General features: G+C 49.8%; 1 protein-coding gene across 2 annotated transcripts in view; it reads left to right on the top strand.

Annotated features, from left to right (window-relative positions):
• The window catches only part of LOC144327179 (putative cation-transporting ATPase 13A5), a 28,372-nt gene extending 7,445 nt beyond the window's left edge, over positions 1-20,927 (top strand). The window contains exons 1-2 of one of the 2 annotated variants that reach the window (XM_077925356.1): positions 17,741-18,176; positions 20,423-20,927. In XM_077925356.1, the coding sequence (XP_077781482.1) occupies positions 18,138-18,176; positions 20,423-20,623 (240 nt within the window). In that variant the 5' untranslated portion in view covers positions 17,741-18,137 and the 3' untranslated portion in view covers positions 20,624-20,927. Of the gene's footprint in view, positions 1-17,740; positions 18,177-20,422 lie in introns of those variants that run through there. The other variant, XR_013392080.1, reaches the window with a different exon arrangement.
• The last annotated feature ends 5,216 nt before the right edge of the window (positions 20,928-26,143 follow it).

Genomic DNA, 26,143 nt, shown 5'->3' with positions numbered 1-26,143 from the left:
CCGAAAGTCAGTTGGCGCTGGTACCACGCCAATGTAGGGCTGTGCCTGTGCAGCCAACTCATGCCTAATACTACAGGCGTGTCCGACAGTTGGGTGACATTGAAGCTGATGACTTCTCGGTGATTCCCAATTTGCATCACCATCGGAGGCGTTTGCTTCACCACCTGCCCCCCTAGCAATTCCCTGCCATCCACCGTGACAACCTTCAGGGGCAGCGTGGCTGGCAGTAGCGCTATGCTGTGTTGTTGAATGAAATCCAGTCCTATAAAGTCTGCATTACTGCCAGAGTCAATGGTAATGGGTACTTCCATAGTGAGTCCATTGGGTAGCTGGAGCGATGCGGTGAGCTGCACCACTGGTTTGGGCGGGAGAGGGTCTGTGGGCTGCAAAATTTCTGGGGACTGCTTCACTGACTCGTCTGGCTGGGCCCCAGTACCTCTTCCTCCAACCAGACTCCGTCGTTTCCCTGCTGTGGTTCTCTCTGCTGAGTTGCTTCTGTTACTGTTGCGGAGGCTGCAGTGTGCCTGTGGAGCCTCTGGGGACACTCTTTCGCCATGTGCTGCGGATTGTCACAGATGTAACACTTCCTGTTCCCTCTAGGAGGCTTCGCTTTGACTGCTCCCGGTGTTAGGGCTCTGGTTGCTGACTGAGCCCTGGCGCCTCCAATCTCCATCGGTTCCTCTCCCCCTCCCTGTGGAGGTGTGGATTGCGCACGTGCTGCATCCCTGGGAAAGAGGGGAGGTGCTCTCGCTGGCGTGCGTCCCCAACGCCCTTCATCTTTGCTCCATGGACGTTCTTCCAGATGCACCCCAATTGTCAGCGCCCGCTGGACAATTTCCTGAGTGCTCTTTGGTCTCTCCCCCCTTGCAATTTCATCTTTAACATTTGCATTCAAGCCTTCCCAAAAAAGGTCTCTGACTGGAGCAGAATCTGTCTCCCAACCCAGCGCATGGACTAAGGCAAAAAAGCGGGAATGATACTGCCTTACACTGGCTCTCCCCTGTTTCAGCCCATGTATGTCTTTTCTGGCGATATCAACGTCTATATTTGATAAAAAACACGAATCCATCGCTTTAATGAATGCATCCGCACTTCGGAGCGCCGGATCCTTATCTCTCCACAGATTGCGCAGCCACGCTTTAGCTTCTCCATGCAAATGGGATAGGATAAACCCCACCTTCTCTTGCTCATCTCTAAAGTCTTTATCCAGCAGTTGCAGCGCAAACAGCACGTCTGCTCGGAAGTTAGGGTACTGCTGTAAATTCCCATCGAAATGAGATACAAGGCTGCCTCCTCTCTTCCCCAGCCCAATCCCCTCTGATTTGGGTCCCGGTTGTCCCTGCTTAGTAAGCACTTCCAACCTGGCTTGGAGATCCTTGCAGGCTGCAGCCGCTTCATCTTCCCTCTTCCTGGATGCGAGTATTTCCGCGTTGAGTTGTGTCACTGCATTATGCAGGGCTGCTATTTGCTGTTCTGTAGTCATCTTGCCTGACTTTTGTGAGCTCGCGAAGCACCAATCTTCTCCCCTCGCTGCGTCCACTCACGCTGCGAGGTTTTCGGTGCAAAACTGGAGATGGAGCTTACTGTCAGAGCTGGCTCCTGGTCCCAGCTCACAGAGGACCAACGCTAGCCGGTAGTAGTATACACAAGTCTTTATTGAAGTACAGTTTCCATTTTCAAACTGGAGCGCCCCAGCTCTACGTCTTAGAGGCTAGACCGGCGAAGCTCCATCTGAGTCTCCACCCCCTGTACACCAACTCAAGACTCTAACCTTACTCCACCTCTTCCGTTTCTCCTTTCTCCTCTGGGTCCTTCTGCCCCCCGGGGTCTCCTCCTTTCTGGACTCTTCTGACGCTGACGCTGACCCCCCTGACTCCTCCCCCTCTTTTTGGCGGGCTTTGGGACCTGGCTCTCTATCCGGGCTGCCAACTGCGCCGCCTTCCTGTACATTTGAACTTGGCGCTCGCGCCCAGCCTTCAACCTTCCTCTTGACCGTTTCCTCGCTCCCCGATGGAGGCGTGGCCAATCCTGACTCATGTCCTCCCGCTGGCGGTGAGCCGCCTGCTCCCGATCCCTGGGACTCCTCCCCCCTACTGCGCTCTGGTGGGGAAGCTGGTCCTGATTTCCAACTGCTGCTCTCTGAGTCCCCTCTGGCCCCTTCTTCCTGGGGTGTCCCCCTCGGCACCCCCCTTGCCCTGACCATGGGAGCCTCTTTCTGTGAATCTTCCGATTCGCTGGAAAGACTCAGAGACCTTGGGCCGCTGTCATCGCTAACATTTCCTTCGGATTCCTCCCCCTCGCTCTCTGTTTCCTCCCTTTCCTGTGCCTCTGCTCCTGAGCCCCTGACAACCGGAAAATACGTTTTAAACCTTTCCAGGCATTTTCTGTGGGACAGCTTACTAGTCTGCTCAGTATTCCAATTGCATAACTCAAATCTGGTCTACTCCACAATGAAATGTATAGTAAACTTCCAACTATTGAATGGTACATTTCAGGACTTACAGGTTCTGTGCATTCTCCTTCATCCTTGAAAAAACCTATTTCCATTGGGGTTTTTACTCCCTTGCAGTTTTGCATATTGTTTCTTTCAAGTAACTCCATTATTTTGTCTTTTTGACTCAACAAAAAACTTCCATCGTTTGTTCTTTGAATTTCTAGACCGAGATAATTTTTTACTGGACCCAAATCTCTTACTTTAAATTCCTTTCTTAGTTGTTCTGCAAACTTTTCCACTTGCTTGTCACCTTTTGTAGAGTAAAGCAAATCATCAACATAAGAAAGACATAATTCTTGTTTATACCCTTTCCTTTAGTGTACAAGCAGTTATCAGCTAAGCTTCTTTTAAAGCCAAGATTTTTTAAAGCATTATCAAGACACTCGTTCCAATTTCTAGCTGACTGTTTGAGCCCATAAATTTTTTTAACAGGCCAATCACATCACATTGATTCCAAATTATACAGCCAAATTTTAAATTTTGTTGGGGGTACCCATACATCAAGCTCAGCTCGAGTCCAAAACAGCATCACTTATCTTACTGCATTAATTAGACAGTTCTGTCCAGTTTGATCCGGAAAGTCCTTTGTTACTTCTCAGGGTGTCCTTCTAAATTCAGTCCATATCTTAATTTAATTCTCCATTCCTTAATTCAAGAGAAGAGAAGGGAGTGGTTAGTACTCTAGAAGCTTCCCTTAGAGTAGGATTATGACTTCATTCCAGTCTAATAATTATTGAAGCTTCTCTCAGTATGAAGCACTCTGTAGAGGTGTCTTTTTCAGCCTTCATTCAAAAAAAAAAAAAAAAAAAAGACAGGGGAAAGGAGCTGAATAGTTGATAGTTACAGCTCAATTGAGGGCTTCTGTATTGTATTATGAGGTTTCTTCCTCTTTATTCTCTTCCCCTTAATACTCCATTATTGTTACTTTTAGCTTCTAGGAAGTTACTTTCGTATTCCCTCCGTTCCGTTTCCTACTTTGTTTCCTTCTTTGTTGCCAAAGTCTTTTCCTCCCCAAAAGAGGGTACAAAGTCTCTAAAAGTCAATAAAATCCCTTCTGTTATTCAGTTTTCCTTTGCCTCGTTTTCAAAAGAGAAAAAAACAATTACCGAGGTCTTTCTCTTTTCTCTTCTCTACAGCAGGTAATTGCTCATTTCCTCTCTCGCTCTTGCGACTGAATGTCCTGTGCCATTTTGCTCTGAGAGACAGGTCGGGTTCCTTATTTAACTTCTTTTACCTCCCGAATCCCCGTTGGAGTTATTTAGTTTAATTGTTATGCTCTTATAATCCTCAAACATAGGGGATTCGGCTCTGGAGTTACGGAGATTTGTCGCTTTAATCAGTAGGAGCTAGAGGCATCACTTCACGAGGTCCGCAGAGCTTACCATTCGCGTTTCTCAGTCCCGTCGTCTTCGAGCCCTTTAAAAAAAAAAAAACCCGAAAAAACTTCGGGACTCCGCCGATGCTGCTTGGTAGCTTATCCCTCAAGGACGCCCGCCTTGAGCTTTTCGGGGGTCGCAGTGCCTTTGCGTCGCCCCCAAACCCCCGTGAAGTTCGGAAAAGCTCACAGCGACTTTTCCGCGCTCCCTGCTGCTTGCGATCCCAAACTGGAAGTCCCTCCTTCCTTTGCGATCTCTGATGATTTTCACAAGCAGGTTAACAGCTGGCATTCTATGTGGATTTTGTACTTTTCCAAAAATCATATCGATCCGGGACAGCCTCTGTACAACACTTCCATAAACAAAATTAATCTCCAGTCTGTCCTTTATTTTTCTCAGGCTTACCAAATAAATCAAATGAGTCTGGGGGTTCTGTCAGGTCAAACTTACATTCCAGCATTCCTTCTCTTTCAAACAATCCTGATTCTCCTCCCCCAGTCCTTCTTCCTCGGCAAACCTGTCATGGCGAGACACAATTTTTTAAATGCGTCATGAAAATTTTCTTCTTTTCTCACCGTTCTCCAGTCTTCTTTCCTGCTATACTCCGTGCCACATAGTTCTTAAAATCCTGCCTGTGATTCATAGAACCGCAACGATCTTGTTTCTATCTGGGGTGAAGGGTTATTAATGTCACATCATGCAGAAAAAAAAGAGTTTTTTCCTCCACCCCCCCTTCATTCCAAACATACAGTCTCCTTATGGTGATTCATCAGAAGATTTACTTATCCATCCGTCACTCCTGGTCGCAGAGATCCATTAATCAGCAGCCTTATCAGTCGAGCTTTACTTGATGTATGTGCTTTCAGCTTCGTTTCCAAACGTATGTTTCCAATTATAATTCCAAGCTGCAGCAACCAGCACGCGCTAATTGGAATCGGCGTCAGGAAGATCTGACTTCACCAAGGGCCTTTTGCCAAGTGTTCGGCACCCCCATCACTCGTTTCAGGGGGTGCATTGTGAACACTGCTGGCAGGACAGTTCTCCTCCACATCCTGGGGGAGAATAGGAAGGCTGCATACTTCCCATATCAGCCCCTTAGTACCTCGTATGGGTCAGAGAGATGTTATTGTCGGCCATCTTCCAACGCGCCACCTGGTGGCCCCTGTTTGAGCCCATAAATTGCTTTGTTCAGCCTATATACAGAATTCTGTTCGCCTGTCTCAAAACCTGGCACTTGATTCATAAAAATTTCTTCTTGCAGATTTGCGTTAAGATAAGCTGTCTCAATATCAAAATGGTTTACCTTTAACCCACGTTGTGCTGCAAGAGCTAGCAATAAGCGCACACTTTCCTTGCAGTAGGAGAAAAGGTTTCATCAAAGCTTTCACCTTTTCTTTGAGTAAAGCCTCATGCTACCAGCTTAGCTTTGTACTTAACACCACCATCTGCCAAGTGTTTTATTTTATACACCCATCTACAGCCCACTGCCTTTTTTCCTTCTGGCAATGGCTCAATGGTGAACACATTGTGTTCTGCCAAAAATTTCATTTCTGCTTTCATTGCATTTTTCCACCTTACTATTTCCTGGTGTGGTAACTTTAAAACCTCCTCATAATCACAAGGTTCTTTCTTCACAGCAACAGTTTTAACTTCTTGTATAGTAAACCTTTCTGGAGGTACCCCCTTATTGCTTCTTTGTGATCTTCTAACTTGAACACTCTCCCCCTCTGAACTATCTTCCCCTTCTGATTCATCCTGCTCAGGAGAAATTGGTTCAGCTTTAGGAGATTGTGTACTGGGACCCTCATCCCTTGAATCCTCATCACTGCCTCTTTTAGAACTTTCTTTAATTTGTGGCTTTTCTTCCTCAGATTTCACAAATTTATCTGTATCATCAGAAGATAAAACAACTTCTGAATTTCCATGTAAACGGGCCCAACCATCTTGCTCACAAAACTCTGCATGTCTTGATATCACAACTCTGCCATGCCCTAGTGCAAAACGATACCCCTTTGACCAAGTTTGATAGCCAACAAACCTAAGTTTCCTTGCCTTGGGTTCTCCTTTCCTTCTCTGTCCTTTTGGGATGTGAACCCAAGCCCAACAACCAAAAGTTTTAACATGGTCTAAAAAGGGTTTTTCCCCCCCATAAAGCAAAAAATGAGGGGTATTATTTATGGTAGAATGAAACAACCTGTTCTGTATGTAGTTAGCACACAGAATTCCTTTCCCCAATACTTCCTAGATAAGCTAGAATCACATAGCATAGAATCTAGCATTGTTTGTAAAGACCTTATCTTGCGTTCTGCAACTGAATTTTCTTCAGGCGAAAAAGGACACGATTTACGGTGACTAATACCACGCTTTTTTAACCAGACCTGGAGGGCTTCAGACATGAACTCGCCTCCACGGTCACTCTGCAATTGGGTAACTTTGTAGGGAAACTGCCTTTCTATATAGTTGACCCAATTCTTAATCAGATGACCAGTTTCACTTTTGTGTTTTAACTAGTATACCCAAGTATACCGGCTATAATCATCCACAAGAACAAAAAAAAAACTTTGCTCCTCCTTCAGACTCTGCAAATGGCCCACAAAGGTCTGAGTGTACTAAAGCAAATGGCCTCTTGCTAATTCTAGTACTTTCAGGATAGGACCCCCACTTACTTTTAGACTCCTTGCAGGTATTGCAGTCCAGAAAAACTGAGCATTTTTTCATTTTAATTTCCTTACTTAATTCTGGCATTTTTGCAATACTGCAGAAATTGGCATGCCCCAAACGACGATGCCACAGATGCTGGCACTCATCATGCAAGGCTCTATTACAGGCTTTAACACATGCCCCAGACTCACTTACTAGCTGGTCTTTCAAAACAAACAAACCATTTTTTAGTGACGCTGTAACCACTTTTCCAGCTTTCTCTATTTTGCAGCCTGAACCAGAGAAGGTTACTTTAAATCCCTGTTTAACAATACTTGTAACTGAAAACAAATTATTTTCTAAACTTGGTACACATAAAACATTGGTAAACTTGGTACTTAAACAGTTGATATTCACACTACCCTTTCCAGCTGACTCATGCACTGTTCCATCAGCTAGTACTACATTTACAGATTTACAAGGGTTTGTGCAGACTTAACAAAAATGTTTGTCGCTGCTGAGTCTAAAATCCAGTCTTGTCCAACGTCGTGACTGGTGCCTCGAACTGCTGCAGAAACATACTGGACTCGACTCTTCCTGTCTCCTCGCTTCCCAGAAAATGCAGGCCGCCCTTTTCTTGTGTTTTCTCCCACAGACACACTGACGTACTAAATGCTTAGTTGACCCACAACGATAGCATCTTCTGACTGTGAAAGCTGCTTCCTCTCTGTGGTCAACAACCTCTTTAGGTTGCCACTCCTCATCAGTTGCATATCTTTTACTGGACTGCCTCCCATTTCTGGAGTTACGGTGAGGGGTTGTGGCCTTCCTCTCATGGCGTCTTTGTGAGGAGAATCAGAACTTACAGGGTTAAACAGTTCTGTGTGACGTCTCACATTCTGAGGCATGGTTTGGTTCACATACGGGAATCTTTCTTTGTGTGTGAGTTTCCTTTCGTTTTTGGCTGAGAGACGAAAGAATGTCCGCTCTCTCGCCTGGCTGATTTATGATGTTTTTCTTCTCATTAAAGGCTGTGGCACTGAGGGTTGCAAGATGAAAGCATGTGATAAATTTTTGGATTGTAGGGCATGCAAAAGAGCAAAGATAAAAAGGTGCAGTTATCCCAGATCAGAGAGGGTAACCACAAGGCCTTTTGAGCTTGTGCATACAGACCTTTGTGGACCCATGCCAGTGCCGAGTCTGGGCGGAACCAGGTATGCGCTCACGCTGACAGATGATTTTTCGAGGAACGGCTGGATCTTCTCGCTGAAACAGAAAAGCGAGGTGGCACAACTGATCAAAGACTGGGTTGCGGCGGTGGAACTACAGTTTCCCACCAAGGTGCAGAGCTTTCAGAGCGACTGAGGCGGAGAGTTCACCAGGTCTGCTCTGCAGAGTTTCTTCCGCCAGAAGGGGATAAGTCACAGGTTGACGGTTGCTTTTTCTCCTCAGGAGAATGGCGTAGCAGAACGTAGGAACAGAACGCTAGCTGAGGCAGCTGACGCTCTACTGTTTGACTCTGGTTTGCCTCAGAGCTTTTGGGCTGAAGCTTGGAAAGCTGCCAGCTTCACGTTGAACAGGTCCTATAGCTCTGTTGTAGGAGACACGCCCTATTTTCTGCTGCACCGGAAGAAGCCAAAGGTGCATTTCTTCCGTGTGTTTGGTTGAGAAGCTTGGGTGCTTGTGCCAAAGGCTCAATGCAAGAAAGGTGACCCGAGGTCCCGGAAAATGATCTTTTGCGGGTACGAGCCTGGGACAAAAGGGTGGAGGTTTGCCTATCCAGAAGGCGATCAGTCCAGGATTCTAGTCAGCAGAAGTGCTGAGTTCTGTGAGCAGAGTGGTTGGTCAAGGATCCATGCAAATCCTGACGTTCTCTCAGAGTGTCTGTCTGATTCTGCTGAGGAGGGAGAGTTAGAAGCTGAACCTGTTGATGAGGACCAGGTCTCTGACCAGGGTCAAGAACAGGGAGGGGCATCTCCACAGGCTGTTAAAAGAGAGCCCAAAAGTGAGCCTTCATCTCCCGTTAGTCAAGTGCAGAAGGCCAGAAGACGCAGTAAGTCAGAGGGGGAGTCTTCTGATAACAAGGACACACTTGCTGGCCCCAGTGGGTCAGAGGGAGCACCTGAGACAGTGCTCAGACGTTCCACACGCACCACAAAGGGGGTACCACCTGAGAGGTTTGAGGTCACCAGTGTGTGGGTTGGTTTAGCGCAGTGCGAACCAGAGAGTTTTGAGGAGGTTCAACAGTTGCCTGAAGCAGAAGCCAGGAAGTGGCAAGAGGCAATGGGAAAGGAGTTGAACTCAATGAGGTCCTTAGGTGTGTTCTCCACCACGAAGCTGCCAGAGGGCAAGCAGGCCGTGAGCTGTCGTTGGGTTTACAGGATTAAGCCCACAGCGTCTGGAGAACCACAGTATAAGGCGAGGCTTGTAGCCAGAGGGTTCACGCAGAGAAGGGGGCTGCATTACACCGAAGTGTATGTTCCTACTTCCTGGAGTGAGACTGCGCGTGCTTTTAGCAGTAGCTGCTCAAAGAGGGCACCAAGTGCACCACTTTGATGTGGATGTGGCTTATTTGAACTCGGATCTGAAGGAGGATCTGTACATGCTACCTCCTCCAGGGTTTGAGGGCAAAGAGCCAGGTGTTGTGTGGAAGCTGCACAAGTCAATTTATGGTTTGAAACAGTCAGCCAGAAATTGGAACATGTGCCTGAATGAAACTCTGGAAGGTTTGGGTTTCCAGAAGAGTCTTGCAGACAGTTGCCTGTTCCTGAAGGGGTCAGGAGAGACACAGGAAGCGATTCTGGTGTTCGTAGATGATATTCTGTACGTGGCACAGACAGGTAGACAGGTGCAAGGTTTTGCCAAAGAGCTTGGTAAGAAGTTTAAGCTCAAAAACCTTGGTCCCATTCAGGTTTATCTAGGCGTTAGGATAGACAGGTCAGAGAATGGGAGTTTCTTGCTCAGTCAGAAAGGCAAGATTGAGCAGTTGCTTGAGAAGTTCCGGATGTCTGACTGTGCAGGGGTCAGAACTGTTATTCTAAAGCACCAATGCTGCAGCAAGCAAAGGCTCCAGCAGTTCAGTCTGCTGATTGTGGCTGGAAAGCCAGACAGGATGTTTGTGACTGTTGCCATGGGAACAAAGGGGCAGTCCATTCTGTACTGAGCACCGGATGTTAGCTCAGTGTGTGTGTCATATGACCAGTACTGGATGTACTTGGGAGGAGTTTCTTCTTACTGTTGCCAAGTGCAGACATGTTTCTCTGTACTGATATGAGAGGCAGAAAATAAAGGATGTAAATAGTTTTCTGTCTGCTTCTTTCCCCTCCCTGGGGACACCAAAGGGGAGAGAGGAAGAACGGTGTGTTCCTCTCAAACATCTGAGAAGAATCGCCGGGACCTCGCCTGCTTATCAGAGAGTGGAGACGCGGGGAGGTCGACAGGAATATCTGCCGGTGCCTACGCTATGGCACATTCCTTTGACCCAGGCAGAATTCCAACAGTGGTAGCAGAGGATGGTTGCGATTCATCGGACATCTGGATGAGAGGCTGGTGAATTGTCCTCCATTGCTCCATGGAAGCCTGTTGTGAGAGGCTGATTCTCTGCAGCCAGAAGCTGACAAGAAGAAGCTGACAGCAAAGCCACGATGCCCAAGGTATGAGATTTTAAGGGCTTAAAAGAGTGAATGCAGATTGATTCATTCTCTGCTTCACGGAGAGCGTGTGTGGGAAAAGCAGCTCCACCTTAGAAGAGGCCCGCATTCCAAGCATTCTTGTGGTTTCCTGTCCGAGGAAAGATATGCGCTGTTGCTAAAGCAACGTCCTTCAGTGAAGGAGGACTGGAAAGTTGATCGAGAGGGCTGGGCAGTCAGTCTATGCCTCAGAGAGGCGAAAACAAAGTTTTGTTATGACTAGGTCCTCACGAACTGCTGGAAGGGACTTTCCAACACAGCCAGTGTCAGAGCTGCCAGGTGTCAAGAGTGTAAACAAGCCAGCTATTGGATTTTAGAGGCTTGTGTTTTAGAGTCAATGCAAGGACTCAAAATGGATGCTAAGAAGGGGGGAGGCTTGCCTTCTCCACCCCTCCTGACCAATGACAATTATTCATCTTGGTCTGTAAAGATGAAGGTCCTGTTGCAGAATCAGAGACTGTTTGGGGTGATTGAGAACCCCATCCCTGCAGCACCAACGCGTGCTTGGGAAACACAGAATGTGAAGGCTAGGACTGCTATAATTCTGTGCGTCTCAGATGATCAATCGGTGCATATTCAGCATTTAGAACATGCGCGAGAGGTTTGGGATACGCTGCGTACAAAGCATCAGAGAGATGCCGGTTCTTCAGCGTTGCTGTATTTTGAGAAGTTGACCAATCTGAGATTAGCGCCTGATGGAGATGTTCAAGCGCACCTGACAGAAATGAAGTTTTTGCGTCAACAGATGGTGGAACGCAATTTCCGTCTACAGGAGGAAGTGTTTTGCTTCATGATGATAAACAGCCTGAACCGGACTTACAAATCCGTTGCCAGTCAGCTTGGTTCGCTACCGGCTCAAGACCTGACTTCGGAGAGAGTGTGTGCGGTGGTCCTCAACGAACACGACAGACTTGCTGCACTGGAAGTGAAGGACAGGGGGAGGCAAGAACAGAGTTCAAATCTTCCCACTGCTGATGCTACTGGAGAGCATGCTGTAGCATTGAGCGCCGTCAGATGCTACAATTGTGGACAGACTGGGCATCTACAACGGAACTGTAGAAAGCCGCGACAGTCAAAAGGAGCCAAGAACAGCTCTACGAAGCCTGAGGCGTCAAGCAAAAGCCGTACCAAGTGCGAGGTGAAACCTGCAAAGGCTATGATGGCGAAAGGAACCACGCCAGATGTTGGGAACGCATTCATAATCGATACGGGGGCAACGAAGCATCTCTGCCCACACAGACAACTGTTTTCGACGTTGAAGAAGCAAAGCTTCACTGTGAAACAAGCCAACGGTCAAGAACTGGAAGCGACCGGAATTGGAACTGTGTATCTTGAGAGTCTGAACTTGACTATAAGTGATGTTTACCTCAGTTCCAGAACTGAGATTTAGTCTGCTGAGTGCTTCGCAGATTGCAAAGAAAGGGCTAAAACTGTACTATGATGCTAATAGATGCAAGATCTACAAAGATGGAGAACTGTTTCTTACCGCTAAAGAGAAAGATGGACTGTATGTGGGGGTGGGATGGATGTTTGGTTGGGCTTGGGGAATTATTTTTTATTTTGATGTTTTTGTAATTTTTACATTTTTTGTTTGTATTGTTTTATTGGTTTTGTTTGTTTGTTTAAGGTCTTATTTTGTTCTTAGGGGGAGGGGTCAGGGCTGCCAGGGAGTGGGCCCCAGCCCACAAAATGGCTGGGGCATGTTCCACAGGGGGGGATGCACTGGGGCAACCGATCTCAGTGATCACAGGTAGGAGGAGGAGTTACGCTAAGACCAGACCATGTCATTACAGAGGAGGCAGGTTTAGTCATTGTCTGAGGACTATCCCTGCCTCCGGGTCTGGTACTGACCGGATGGATACTAGAATCAGCAAGGGATACCCACATGACCTGAAGGTGCTGCTGTGCAATGCCAGGTCAATGATTCATAAGACCACTGCCATCCATGACTTGATCATGGATGGAGGACTTGACCTGGCATGTGTAACAGAGACTTGGTTGGATGAAGCAGATGGGCCTGTCCTTGCCGCTGCTTGTCCACCAGGTTTCTCTTACGCACAGCAACCCAGGTCATGTGGGCGGGGAGGGGGGGGTTGCAGTGATTTTTAGGAAGTCATTAGTTTGCACCAGGCGTCCTATTGGGAAGACCCAGTTTTCTGAGTGCATGTTCTGGAAGTTGGGCAATAGGGGCAGTACAGGATTCCTTTTGGTGTACCGACCTCCCCGCTGCACCAAGGATTCCCTGCCCGAGCTGCTTCAGGTCGTAGCGGATGTTCTCCTGGAGACACCTAGCTTGGTGGTCCTAGGGGATTTTAACATCCATGCTGACACGACCTTACAAGGGGCCGCTCGGGACTTCGTGGAAAGCATGGCCTCCATGGGGCTGTCCCTGAATAAATCTGGCCCAACCCATAGCCACGGACATGCCTTGGACCTGGTGTTTACCTCTATGGATGTTGGTGATCTGACACTAAGTAAAAGCGAAATGAAAGAAGTGCCATGGTCAGATCACTTCCTGGTGCAACTGGACTTCTCTGCGACCCATCCCCTCTGCAGGGAGGTGGGACCGATTCGGATGGTCTGCCCCTGCCACTTAATGGATCCAAATGGTTTCCAGAGAGTGGTAGGGGATGCTCTATCCCATGTTGATGGCCTTTCAGCCAATTCCCTGGTGGCCCGCTGGAATGTGGAGTTAACCAGGGCTATTGACTGTTTGGCTCCGAAGCGCCCTCTCCGATTGCATGGAGCCCGGAGAGCCCCGTGGTTTTCCACGGATCTGAGGGCAATGAAACAATTGTTGAGACGGCTAGAGCGCCGGTGGCAGATAACTCATTCCGAATCTGACCGGACACAGGTTAGAGCTCAACGTCGAGCCTACCAAGTGGCGATAGCGACGGCGAAGAATTTCTTCACCGCCTCTATAGCATCTGCAGAAAACAGCAGCAGGAGACTTTTTCAGGTGGTTCACAATTTAGCGGAACCACCTGCAACATCGGGGCCCAGTACGGGCCACATGTTCTCCTGCAATGATTTTGCAAAGTTTTTTGCAGATAAAATCGCTCAGATTCGGGAAGAAGTAGACTCCACCGTGGGAGCAGGGCCAGGGCGGGAGAGTGCTAGAGTCCTGTCTAGTCAAGTTGTGTGGGATCAATTCCAATCTGTTACCTCTGAGGATGTGGACAGGCTGCTTGGATGAGTGAAACCAACCACCTGTCTCCTGGATCCTTGCCCATCCTGGCTTATAAAAGCTAGCTGGGAAGGACTGGGCGATGGGCTTCGTGGGGTGGTGAATGCTTCCCTCCATGAGGGAGCCTTCCCAGACCCGCTGAAAGAGGCGGTTATTAAACCGCTTCTTAAAAAACCATCTTTAGATGCGGCCACAATGGCCAACTATCGCCCAGTCTCAAATCTTCCATTCTTGGGCAAGGTGATTGAGCGAGCGGTTGCCGAACAACTCCAGGCACGCCTGGAAGAAGCGGACCATTTGGATCCCTTCCAGTCGGGATTCAGGCCTCATCATGGGACTGAAACTGCCTTGGTCGCACTGGTTGATGATCTCCGGCGGGCTAGGGACAAAGGTGAGAGCTGTTTCCTAGTTCTGCTGGATCTCTCAGTGGCGTTTCATACCATCGACCATAACATCCTTCTGGACCGTCTTCAGGGGCTGGGAGCTGGAGGCACTGTCCTACAGTGGTTCCGCTCCTTCCTCCTGGGCCGTGTTCAGAAAGTGGGGGGGGGGATGAGTGTTCAGACCCCTGGGCTCTCACTTGTGGGGTGCCTCAGGGTTCTGTTCTCTCCCCTATGCTTTTCAACATTTACATGCAGCGGCTGGGAGAGATCATCAGGAGGTTTGGGCTGGGTGTTCATCAGTATGCGGATGATACCCAGCTCTATCTCTCTTTTAAATCAGAACCAGTGAGGGCGGTGAAGGTCCTGTGCGAGTGTCTGGAGGCGGTTGGAGGATGGATGGCGGCTAACAGATTGAGGTTGAATCCTGACAAGACAGAAGTACTGTTTTGGGGGGACAGGAGGCGGGCAGGTGTGGAGGATTCCCTGGTCCTGAATGGGGTAACTGTGCCCCTGAAGGACCAGGTGCACAGCCTGGGAGTCATTTTGGACTCACAGCTGTCCATGGAGGCACAGGTCAAATCTGTGTCCAGGGCAGCTGTTTACCAGCTCCATCTGGTACGTAGGCTGAGACCCTATCTGCCTGCGAACTGTCTCGCCAGAGTGGTGCATGCTCTGGTTATCTCCCGCTTGGACTAAAGCAATGCACTCTACGTGGGGCTACCTTTGAAGGTGACTCGGAAACTACAACTAATCCAGAATGCGGCAGCTAGACTGGTGACTGGGGGCGGCCACCGAGACCATATAACACCGGTCTTGAAAGACCTACATTGGCTCCCAGTACGTTTCCGAGCACAATTCAAAGTGTTGGTGCTGACCTTTAAAGGCCCAAACGGCCTCGGTCCAGTATACCTGAAGGAGCGTCTCCACCCCCATCATTCTGCCCGGACACTGAGGTCCAGCGCCGAGGGCCTTCTGGCGGTTCCCTCATTGCGAGAAGCAAAGCTACAGGGAACCAGGCAGAGGGCCTTCTCGGTGGTGGCGCCCGCCCTGTGGAACGCCCTTCCAGCAGATGTCAAAGCGATAAACAACTACCTGACATTCAGAAGACATCTTAAGGCAGCCCTGTTCAGGGAAGTTTTTAACGTGTGATATTTTACTGTATTTTTGGTTTTTATGGAAGCCGCCCAGAGTGGCTGGGGAGGCCCAGCCAGATGGGCGGGGTATAAATAATAAATTATTATTATTTTTATTTGTCAGAGCTGCCCGAGGTCCCAGCTCACAAAGGACCAACGCCAGTTCGTTGTTATATACAAAAGTCTTTATTGAAGTTCAGTTTCGCTTTCACAGCCGCAGCGCGCAGCTCTACGTCTCAAACTCTAGACCGCTGAAGCTCCGTCTGAATCTCCTCCCCCCAGACACCAGTTTAAGACTCTAGCCTTGCTCCACCTCTTCCTTTGCTCTTTCCTCCTCTGGTTCCGCCTGTCCGCTGGGGTCTTGCCCTTCCTAGACTCTTCTGACGCTGAGTCCCCTGAGTCTTCCCCCTGCCTCCGGCGGGCTTTGGGACCTGGTTCCCAATCCGGGTTTTCTGCTGTCCCGCGCGCCTGTACATTCGAACTTGGTGCGCGCGCCCAGCCGGCAACCTTCCTCCTGACCGTTACACTGCTCCTGTCACTGCTTCCCCCTTCGGGGAGGCTAGCTGGACCTGACCTCCCCTCCGTTCCCCCACTCTCCGATAGAGGTGTGGTCAGCCCTGACTCATCTTCTCTCCCTGCTGGAGGAGACGCTGGCCCTGACACATGGGACTCTTCCCCCTCACTACGCTCTGGTGGGGAAGCTGGTCCTGATCTCCCACTGCTGCTTTGGGAGTCCCCGCTGGCCCCTTGTTTCTGGTGCGTCCCCCCTGGGACCCCCCTTGCCCTGACCATTGGCGCCTCCTTCTGGGAATCTTCTGATTCGCTGGAGAAGCTCATGGAATCTCTCGGGTCACTGTCATACTCCCCTACGCTGCCCTCAGATTCTTCCCCTTCGCTCTCCATTTCCTCTCTCCCTTGTGCCTCTGCTCCTGAGCCCCTGACATTATTATTTAACTGTGAAAATAAATCACGCATTCTTTGAAGGTGTGTTGAAACACATTCACCCTCACTTAGTCTGGCTCGGTACAGAGCTCTCATTAGAGTAATTTTGCTGCCAGCAGTGTCTGTAATGTGTATCGTTCTCAGTGCTTGCCAAATCTCACTTGCTGTTTCAAGGTCTCGCACATGAGATAACTCAGATTTCTCTAAACTCAAAATTAAATTGGCATAGGCTTTGTCCTCCAGCCTTTGGTCTGCTTCATCTACTTCTTCATCCTCCTCTTTTACAGGAGGGTTAACAATAACAGTCCATCATTGTTCTTTCTTTAAAAACGCCTGCATCTGTAAACTCCATGACATATAATTGGACTCTCCCAGTTTCTCTACTGGAAAATATGAAGCTCCCCCTTGAGCTCCAGCTCCAAGTCCAGCCATGGCTCCACCCAGCTTTCAGCTTTCCACTCAGTCCTTACTCACACATGGCTTGAAGAAATGTTCGGCTCCTGGTCTCAAACAGACACTCCCTGCCGACGCCTTCACATAGCCAGCCGTTTGAGAAACGCTGAGTCGCTTCCAGTCTCTGGGTTCTTTTCATGCTCTGTCTCTGCCCACTCAGGACTGGGGACTGGCCCCATAACCTGTTGGAGGGGGAGATTTCCAGATAGTGGCAGAGGACAGAGTGACTCCAGGTGTAAAAACCCAAACTAAAACGAAGACTTTATTACAAAATAATAAACACAAACTCTGGTGGGTGTTATTCCTGCAGGGAGGCTACAAAACTCAGCTTTTTTCCTATATAGCAATGGCCAGCTGCAGCCAATTAATCCCAGAAACTTCTTAAAGGTATACACACATGTTTCTGTGCCGAATGTACCCTAACATTGTATAATAGTGAGAGGCTCACACGAGCCTGCAACCAGCTATCTGCTATGCGTGTAAGAAGGGGAATGTAAACTCTGCTAAGTAAAGGATCTTGCTAGCACAAGTTAGGAAGGATATTAATTGTCAGAGCTGGCTCCTGGTCCCAGCTCACAGAGGACCAACGCTACCCGGTAGTAATAAACAAAAGTCTTTATTGAAGTACAGTTTCCATTTCCAAACCGGAGCGCCCCAGCTTTACGTCTTAGAGGCTAGACCGGCGAAGCTCCATCTGAGTCTCCACCCCCTGTACACCAACTTAATACTTTAACCTTACTCCACCTCTTCCGTCTCTCCTTTCTCCTCTGGGTCCTTCTGCCCCCCGGGGTCTCCTCCTTTCTGGACTCTTCTGACGCTGACCCCCCTGACTCCTCCCCCTCTTTTCGGCGGGCTTTGGGACCTGGCTCCCTATCCGGGCTGCCAACTGCGCCGCCTTCCTGTACATTTGAACTTGGCGCTCGCGCCCAGCCTTCAACCTTCCTCTTGACCGTTTCCTCGCTCCCCGATGGAGGCGTGGCCAATCCTGACTCATGTCCTCCCGCTGGCGGTGAGCCGCCTGCTCCCGATCCCTGGGACTCCTCCCCCCTACTGCACTCTGGTGGGGAAGCTGGTCCTGATTTCCAACTGCTGCTCTCTGAGTCCCCTCTGGCCCCTTCTTCCTGGGGTGTCCCCCTCGGCACCCCCCTTGCTCTGACCATGGGAGCCTCTTTCTGTGAATCTTCCGATTCGCTGGAAAGACTCAGAGACCTCGGACCGCTGTCATCGCTAACATTTCCTTCGGATTCCTCCCCCTCGCTCTCTATTTCCTCCCTTTCCTGTGCCTCTGCTCCTGAACCCCTGACATTAATTAACAATATATCCTCTCTTGCTACCCTGAACATTCCCACAAGCTCCCCTTCCCCTGTTCTCCCAGAATAAGGAGGGAAGCAGAACAGAGACCAGAGGTTCTCAGGCGCAGTTTGAGGCGGCTTGGGAAACATCCAGGAGAGGAGGAGCCTTAGGTGGAAGGCAGGGACCTTCAGCCTGGCAACTGCTCCATGGGGCCAAGACCTGCTGGGAAGGGTTGCTGAGACCACTAGGCTGAGTTGCCTGCCATTTCCTTGAATGAAGATTTAACTTGGCCAGCATCTGCCTCTGCCTCTTCATTGTGACCTGCATCTGACCAGGACAATGAGGCAGAGGAAGTAACTCCGGGTGGGGTGTGTGTCTTCCTTCCAGGGGGTGCCCTACTGCAGACCACCCTGTGTCCCTGGGCAATGGGACAGCCAGGAACGCCCCGGCCCCGGAGCACTCCGTCCTGAGCTATGAGGACACCACCCTCTGGCCACTGGTCACCGTCAACTGCACCCCAACCATCTGGAGGGTTTATGTGCTGCTGATGCTGCTGGTGGCCTTCTCCGTCTCGTTCTTCATGGAGGTGAGCAGGCGAGCATGATTTCAGGAAGCTGCCTTGCGCCAAGTCTGGCTGCTGGCCCATCTAGCCCAACGCTGTCTACACGGACGGGCAGCAGCTGTCCACGGTTTCAGGCAGGGATCTCTCGGTCCCAGCGGGGATTGAACCTGAGAGCTTCTGCTTGCAAGGCCAACGCTCAGCCTCTGAGCTACAGCTTTTCATTTCCCCAGGAACTGGCTCAGAGTTTTCCCTTCCAGCAGAGCGCTCCCTCCTCCCAGTGCTTGTGGGAACCTGCTGGTGGTGGTTCAGGGGATGTGGAGGAGATTTGGGGGGTTAAAGAGGGTCGGGAAAGCGATCCCTCGGGCTCAGCATCCTCCTCCTGCTCACCAACAGATGATGATGATGATTAATTAAATTGATATACTGCCCTTCATCTGAAAATCATAGGGCGGTTTACAACATAACCAATACAAAATGAAGACACAAAATCCTAATCCTAATAATAACCCCAATAAGCCCCCTACCCCAAACACATTTTAAAGGGCATAGCATGTTGTTCATCCCAATGCCTGGTTGAAGAGGATCCTTTTCGCCTGGTGCCTAAACACGTGTAATGGAGGTGCCAGGTGAACTTCCCTGGGGAGAGCATTCCACAAGCGGGGAGCCACCACAGAAAAGGCCCTGTTCTCATGGGGCCACCCCTCTTGCGGAGCAGGCACACGACAACGGGCCTCAGAAGATGATCTTAGGATCCAGGTTGCTTCACGTGGGGAATATGGTGGTCCTGAGCCATTTCAGGCTTTAGAGGTCAAAAGCGGCGCTTTGAATGATGCCCGGAAACTAAGTGGCAGCCGGTGCAGTCGGGCCAGGATCGGTGCAATAGCCTTAAACCATCTTGGCCCAGTGATTAAACTAGCCACTGAATTCCCAAAGTGGCAACTTTCCCCCCATAAAACGCTGCAGCCTCGATGCCTCCAGATGCTTTTGGGATCAGAGGCAGCTCTGCTTTGGAAGGCCAGGAGGCTTGAAAGATGCTCTTGCGCTCGGACCCTGCCTGTGGGTTTCTCTCAGGGGCATTTGGTCAGCCACGGTGAGAACAGGATGCTAGACTGGATGGGCCCCTTTCTCTTTTATATATATACATTTTTATTAGTTTTTTAACATGTCATTTTAATTAAACATACCGTATTTTTCGCCCTATAGGACACACTTTTCCCCCTCCAAAAATGAAGGGGAAATGTGTGTGTGTCCTATGGGGCGAATGCAGGCTTTCGCTGAAGCCTGGAGAGCGAGAGGGGTCGGTGCGCACTCTCCAGGCTTCGCGCACCTCTCCGCAAACAGCGGGAGCCCAGCGCTGGGCTCCTGCTGCTTGTGGAGAGTTGCCTGCATGCTGAAGCCTGCCCGCACTGAGCTCAGCACGTCCAGGCTTCGCGGACCTCTCAGCAAGCAGCGGGAGCCAGCGCTGGGCTCCCACGGCTTGCAGAGAGCTGCCTGTTTGGGGGCTGGGGTCGGGGGAAGCTCGGGCTTCCCCCGCCCCAGCCCCGCGCCTGGGGGGATAATAATTTCCCCCCCTTTATTTCCCCCCCAAAAAACTAGGTGCGCCTTATCGGACAGTGCGTCCTATAGGGCGAAAAATACGGTACTTTTACATCTTCTTCAATTTTTTTGACTTCCATCAGTCCTGCCTGAAAATTTTCCAATCTAATCTCTTAGTATGAATTTCTTATTTTCCCTATTACATTTCAAACTCATAACCAATATCTCTATCTTTTTCTACTTTGTAAGACTTTGTATATTTCTCCTTACAAAACTTCTTGTAGTCCTACTAGCGTAATTTGTTGATTACAGTTGCTCTTCAAATAATTCATATACTTCTTCCAATCTTCTGTAAATCTCTGGTCCGGCAAGTTTCAAATCCTTCCTGTCATGTTGTCCAGTTCTGCGTAGTCCATTAATTTCGTCTGCCATTCTTCTTTGGTCGGAATTTCTTCTTACTTCCATTTCCGGGCTAACAATACTCTTGCCGCTATTGTTGCATATAAGAACAGTTTGACATCTTGTCTATTAATACCTTGGCATATAATACCAAGTAAAAATGCTTCTGGTTTTTTTAAGAATGGATGGGCCCCTTTCTCATGCTCCCATGTTCTTCACTGGAAGCTGCCCAGTGTGGCTGGGGAAACTCCGCCAGATGGGCGGGGTATAAATAAATTATTATTATTTATCATTATCATTATCATTATCATTATCATTATCATTATCATTTGTAGGATGGCATCCTGCAGAACCACCGCCTCTGGCTTCTGATCAAGGCCCTCTTCCGCTTCCGCTCCTCCAGCCAGTACCGGAAGCTGCAGTGGCAGCTGGAGGAGGACGCAAAGTGGCCGCCCACCAGTCAGAAGGACTTTGCAGAAGAGCCCAAGAGTGGCGCTTACGTCAACCCCGTCTATGATGAGGCGGGAGAGAACTAGCTGGGGAGGCCGGAGGCTGGCCCAGGAGGACTTGCCAAAAGGGACTTTTTGTGTGCAGAGAGACTGATGGAAACCCACGGGAGATCGTGCTCCTAGGAAGCCCCTCTGACGGTGCGCACAGAGCCTGCCTTTGCTCATCCAGCTCAAGGAGGTTTGCCAGGGGGGCATTTTGCTGTTGGTTCTGCCTGAGTGGAGAAATCTAGGGCTTGATCCCTGTGCCCACGCAAGAGATTTCAGGCTCTTCCACAGGGATCCAGGCTGCTCCAGCGGAAGGGACACCCGAGGGAACACCATCCACTGTGTGGAAAATAAAGACAACTCTGTATTTTTGTTTTCCCAAAGAGAATAAAGTGGGTTTCCCCCCCCCCTTTTATGATCATTGCCAGCCATTTATTTTGAGTTCTGCTACTTGCAAAAATGTGCCGCAGAGTTGGTGCATCTGTGTGTATATGGAGGGCAGGACAAGATTTGGGGGGTTTGGGGAGGAGAGGGAAGACTTCACGGGCATTAAGATGAACGTCATTGAGTTGTCGGGTTGGAAGGGACCCCAAGGGTCATCTAGTCCAACCCCCTGGACGGCAGGAATCTCAGTGACAGAATCCCTGAGAGATGGCCGTCCAACCTCTGCTTAAAAGCTTCCAAGGAAGGAGAGTCCTTCATCTCCCAAGGTCATCCGTTCCGCTGTCAAACAGCAATCACTGTCAGAAGCCTGATCCTGATGTTGGGTCGGAATCGCCCTTTTTGTAACTTGAAGCCCTGGGTTCAGGTCCTGCCTTCTGGGGCAGCAGAAAACCTTCCAAGGGGCAGTCCTTGAAGTGTTTGAAGACACTGGCTCTCGTCCTGCCTCTCAGTCTCCTTTTCTCCAGGCTTATCCCGACCCGACTCCTAATAAGGCTTCGGTCTTAAATTCAGTAATTCTCTCTCAAACAGTCAGAAAGTTGGTGTTTAGCGTGCTCATCCTCTGTGTAGAAATTCAAGGGTCTCAAATATAGAATAGGTAAAGGCAAAGGGACCCCTGACCGTTAGGTCCAGTCGTAGCTGACTCTGGGGTTACGGCGCTCATCTCACTTTACTGGCCAAGGGAAGCAGCGTACAGCTTCTGGGTCATGTGGCCAGCATGACTAAGCCGCTTCTGGTGAACCAGAGCAGCACACGGAAACGGCGTTTACCTTCCCGTCGGAGCGGTACCTATTTATCTACTTGCACTTTGACGTGCTTTTGAACTGCTAGGTTGGCAGGAGCAGGGACCGAGCAACGGGAGCTCACCCCGTCACAGGGATTCAAACCGCCGACCTTCCGATCAGCAAGCCCTAGACTCTGTGGTTTAATCCACAGCGCCACCCGCATTGATAATTGCACAAGGCAAACACACATACATAAGTATAGAAACCACATGTCTAGAGCAGTGCAGCAGAGAAATCCAAAAGCCATCTTGGCTCTCCGAAAGACCCCACGGAGGCAGAAAGCCATCCAGGGAAGTTCCTGAAGGGATTCCTCTCCTCGGCCTTAATGGTTGTGGTTTGCCCATTGCAAATGTTTTGTGTAAACTGTGGCTGGAACTAGGTGAAACTTGCTTAATCCTCAGGAATATCACCCCTTGGCCTGCCTGAGCCACAGGAACCTGGTGTGTGATGTGATTTCTGACTCTCCAGGCCAAAATGCCAAAGCCAACTATTATAAGAAACAAAATAAAAAAATTCCTTCCAGTAGCACCTTAGAAACCAGCTAAGTTTGTTATTGGTATGAGCTTTCGTGTGCATGCACACTGATATGCACATGGTATCTGAAGAGACCAACACGGCTACCTACCTGTTATAAGAAAAAAAACTTCTCCTTTATCCCTTATGGGGTACCTAAGAGCCTGTATAGAATTCCTTATGTAGGTTCTCTATCAGTAAGAGAAAAGAGGCCAAATAGAGAATATGGATTTGTTAAACACAATTGAAAGTTGATACCAGTGACTGGGGTGATAAGGCAATGGGTTAAGATCGGAAATATGAAATTGGGGAAAAACAAGAGAGGAAAAAGTAGGAACAAGTAAAAAAAACATTTCTCCCGATCAGCCAGAACATGGGAAGTCCCCTCAAAAATTTTAATTTGGAATGTATAATTGTCTTTATTATTTGTATTATGATGTGGCAAGATTTGATAGGTGATTAATTGGAATGTTATGAATGAAAAATGATTATTATTATTATTTTATTTATTTTTTTAAAGTAATATTTATTCAAATTTTCATCAATACATAAAGAATCCCCAACCCTAGCCCAAAAAATAAAAAATAAAAATTAAAAGGAAAAGAAAAAATACAAATCTCCAATTACAATTTTTCATTTGCTTAATTCTTGAACGTCCTCACACCTCCCCTTTTGTATTCTAGTTTAATTCGTTATTTCAGCAAATTCTTCCCTGTCAGGGGCTCAGGAGCAGAGGCACAGGAAAGGGAGGAAATAGAGAGCGAGGGGGAGGAATCCGAAGGAAATGTTAGCGATGACAGCGGCCCGAGGTCTCTGAGTCTTTCCAGCGAATCGGAAGATTCACAGAAAGGGGCGCCCATGGTCAGAGCAAGGGGGGTGCCTAGGGGGACACCCCAGGAAGAAGGGGCCAGAGAGCAGCAGTTGGAAATCAGGACCAGCTTCCAGCAAGGGGGGTGCCTAGGGGGACACCCCAGGAAGAAGGGACTCAGAGAGCAGCAGTTGGAAATCAGGACCAGCTTCCCCACCAGAGCGCAGTAGGGGGGAGGAGTCCCAGGGATCGGGAGCAGGCGGCTCACCGCCAGCGGGAGGACATGAGTCAGGATTGGCCACGCCTCCATCGGGGAGCGAGGAAACGGTCAAGAGGAAGGTTGAAGGCTGGGCGCGCGCGCCAAGTTCAAATGCACAGGAGGGCGGCACAGTGAGTAGCCCGGATAGGGAGCCAGGTCCTAAAGCCCGCCGAAAGGAGGGAGAAGAGTCAGGGGGTCAGTGTCAGCGTCAGAAGAGTCCAGAAAGGATGAGACCACGGGGGGCAGAAGGACCCAGAGGAGAAAGGAGAGACGGAAGAGGTGGAGTAAGGTTAGAGTCTTAAGTTGGTGTACATGGGGTGGAGACTCAGACGGAGCTTCGCCGGTCTAGCTTCTAAGACGTAGAGCTGCGCGCTGCGGCTTGAAAATGGAAACTGTACTTCAATAAAGACTTTTGTACATTACTGCCGGCTAGCGTTGGTCCTCTGTGAGCTGGGACCTGGAGGCGGCTCTGACAGTAAGCTCCGTCTCCTTTTTGCACCAAAAACCTCGCAGCGTGAGTGGGCGCAGCGAGGGGCGAAGATTGGTGCTTCGCGAGCTCACGAAAGTCAGACAAGATGACTACCGAACAGCAAATAGCAGCCCTGCAAAATGCAGTGACACAACTCAACGCCGAGATACTCGCATCCAGGAAGAGGGAAGACGAAGCGGCTGCAGCCTGCAAGGATCTCCAAGCCAGGTTGGAAGTGCTTACTAAGCAGGGGCAACCGGGACCCAAATCAGAGGGAATTGGGCTGGGGAAAAGAGGAGGCAGCCTTGTATCTCATTTCGATGGGAATTTACAGCAGTACCCCAACTTCCGAGCAGGCGTGCTGTTTGCGCTGCAACTGCTGGATAAAGACTTTAGAGATGAGCAAGAGAAGGTGGGGTTTATCTTATCTCATTTGCATGGAGAAGCGAAAGCGTGGCTGCGCAATCTGTGGAGAGATAAGGATCCGGCGCTCCGAAGTGCGGATGCCTTCATTAAAGCGATGGATTCGTGTTTTTTATCAAATATAGACATTGATATCGCCAGGAAAGAGATACATGGGCTGAAACAAGGGAGGGCCACTGTGAGGCAGTATCATTCCCGCTTTTTTTGCATTGATCAATGCCCTGGGATGGGAGAAAGATTCAGCTGCAGTCAGAGACCTTTTCTGGGAAGGGTTGAATGGAGCTGTAAAAGACGAAATTGCGAGGGGGGAGAGACCCCAGAGCACTCAGGAAGTCGTTCAGAGGGCGCTGACGATTGGGGTGCGCCTGGAAGAACGTCCATGGAGCAAAGACAAAGGGCGTTGGGGACGCGCGCCAGCGAGAGCGCCTTCCCTCTTTCCCAGGGATGCAGCGCGTGCGCAATCCACGCCTCCGCTGGGAGGGGGAGAGGAACCGATGGAGATTGGAGGTGCCAGGGCTCAGTCAGCAACCAGAGCCCTAACACCGGCAGCAGTCAAAGCGAAGCCTCCTAGAGGGAACAGGAAGTGCTACATCTGTGACAGTGCTCAGCACATGGCGAAAGAGTGTCCCCAGAGGCTCCACAAGCACACTGCAGCCTCCGCGACGGTAACAGAAGCAACTCAGCAGAGAGAACCACAGCAGGGAAACGACGGAGTCTGGCTGGAGGCAGAGGCACTGGGGCCCAGCCAGGCGAGTCAGTGAAGCAGTCCCCAGAGATTTTGCAGCCCACAGACCCCCTCCCGCCCAAACCAGTAGTGCAGCTCACTGCATCGCTCCAGCTACCCAATGGACTCACAATGGAAGTGCCAATTACCATTGACTCTGGTAGTAACGCAGACTTTATAGGACTGGATTTCATTAAGCAACACAGCATAGCGCTACTACCAGCCACGCTGCCCCTGAAGGTTGTCACGGTGGATGGCAGGGAATTGCTCGGGGGGCAGGTCGTGAAGCAAACGCCGCCAATGGTGATGCAAATTGGAAATCACCGGGAAGTCATCAGCTTCAATGTCACCCAACTGTCGGACACGCCTGTAGTATTGGGCATGAGTTGGCTCCACAGGCACAGCCCAGCATTGGCTTGGTACCAGCGCCAACTGACTTTCGGCTCCTCCTACTGTGCAGAACACTGCATTCTGCCCAGCCCGGAAGGGGAAGAGGATGACACACAGCTGCAATTAGGCACGCTGCAAGCAGTGCCCATCAAGTACGCAGCGTTTTTGGAGGTTTTCTGCGAGAAGGAAGCAGACAAGCTACCTCCCCACAGGTCCTATGACTGCAAGATTGACCTCCTGCCGGGGCCGACGCTGCCGACCGGGAAACTGTATTCCATGTCTGAAGATGAACTGCAGGAACTCAGGGAGTTCATAGATCACAACTTGAAGCGCGGTTTCATCCGGGAGTCCAGGGCAGTGGGGGGCAGTCCCGTATTCTTTGTGAAGAAAAAAGACACGCCCCAAAAAAGGCTTGTGGTGGACTATAGGATTTTGAACTCGAAAACCAAGCCCACGGCCTTCCCCATGCCCAAAATCGATGACCTGCTCGCAACGGTGCGAAAAGGACGCGTGTTCACCAAGTTGGATCTGCGAGGGGCGTACAACCTTATTCGCATACAGGAGGGCGACGAGTGGAAGACGGCCATGTTCACGCCCCTGGGCACCTATGAATACAAAGTTATGCCTTTTGGATTACAAAATGGCTTCCACTGTTTTCAAGCCTTCATGCATCACGTGTTAGCGGGACTCCTCTACAAGAAGTGCGTCTGCTTCCTGGACGACATCCTGATATTCTCAGAATCGCAGGAG

The sequence above is a fragment of the Podarcis muralis genome, chromosome 3, assembly GCF_964188315.1.
Source record: "Podarcis muralis chromosome 3, rPodMur119.hap1.1, whole genome shotgun sequence".
Lineage (NCBI taxonomy): Eukaryota > Metazoa > Chordata > Lepidosauria > Squamata > Lacertidae > Podarcis > Podarcis muralis.
Note: the sequence above shows the minus strand (reverse complement) of the source record. Positions and strands in the feature narration are given on the sequence as shown.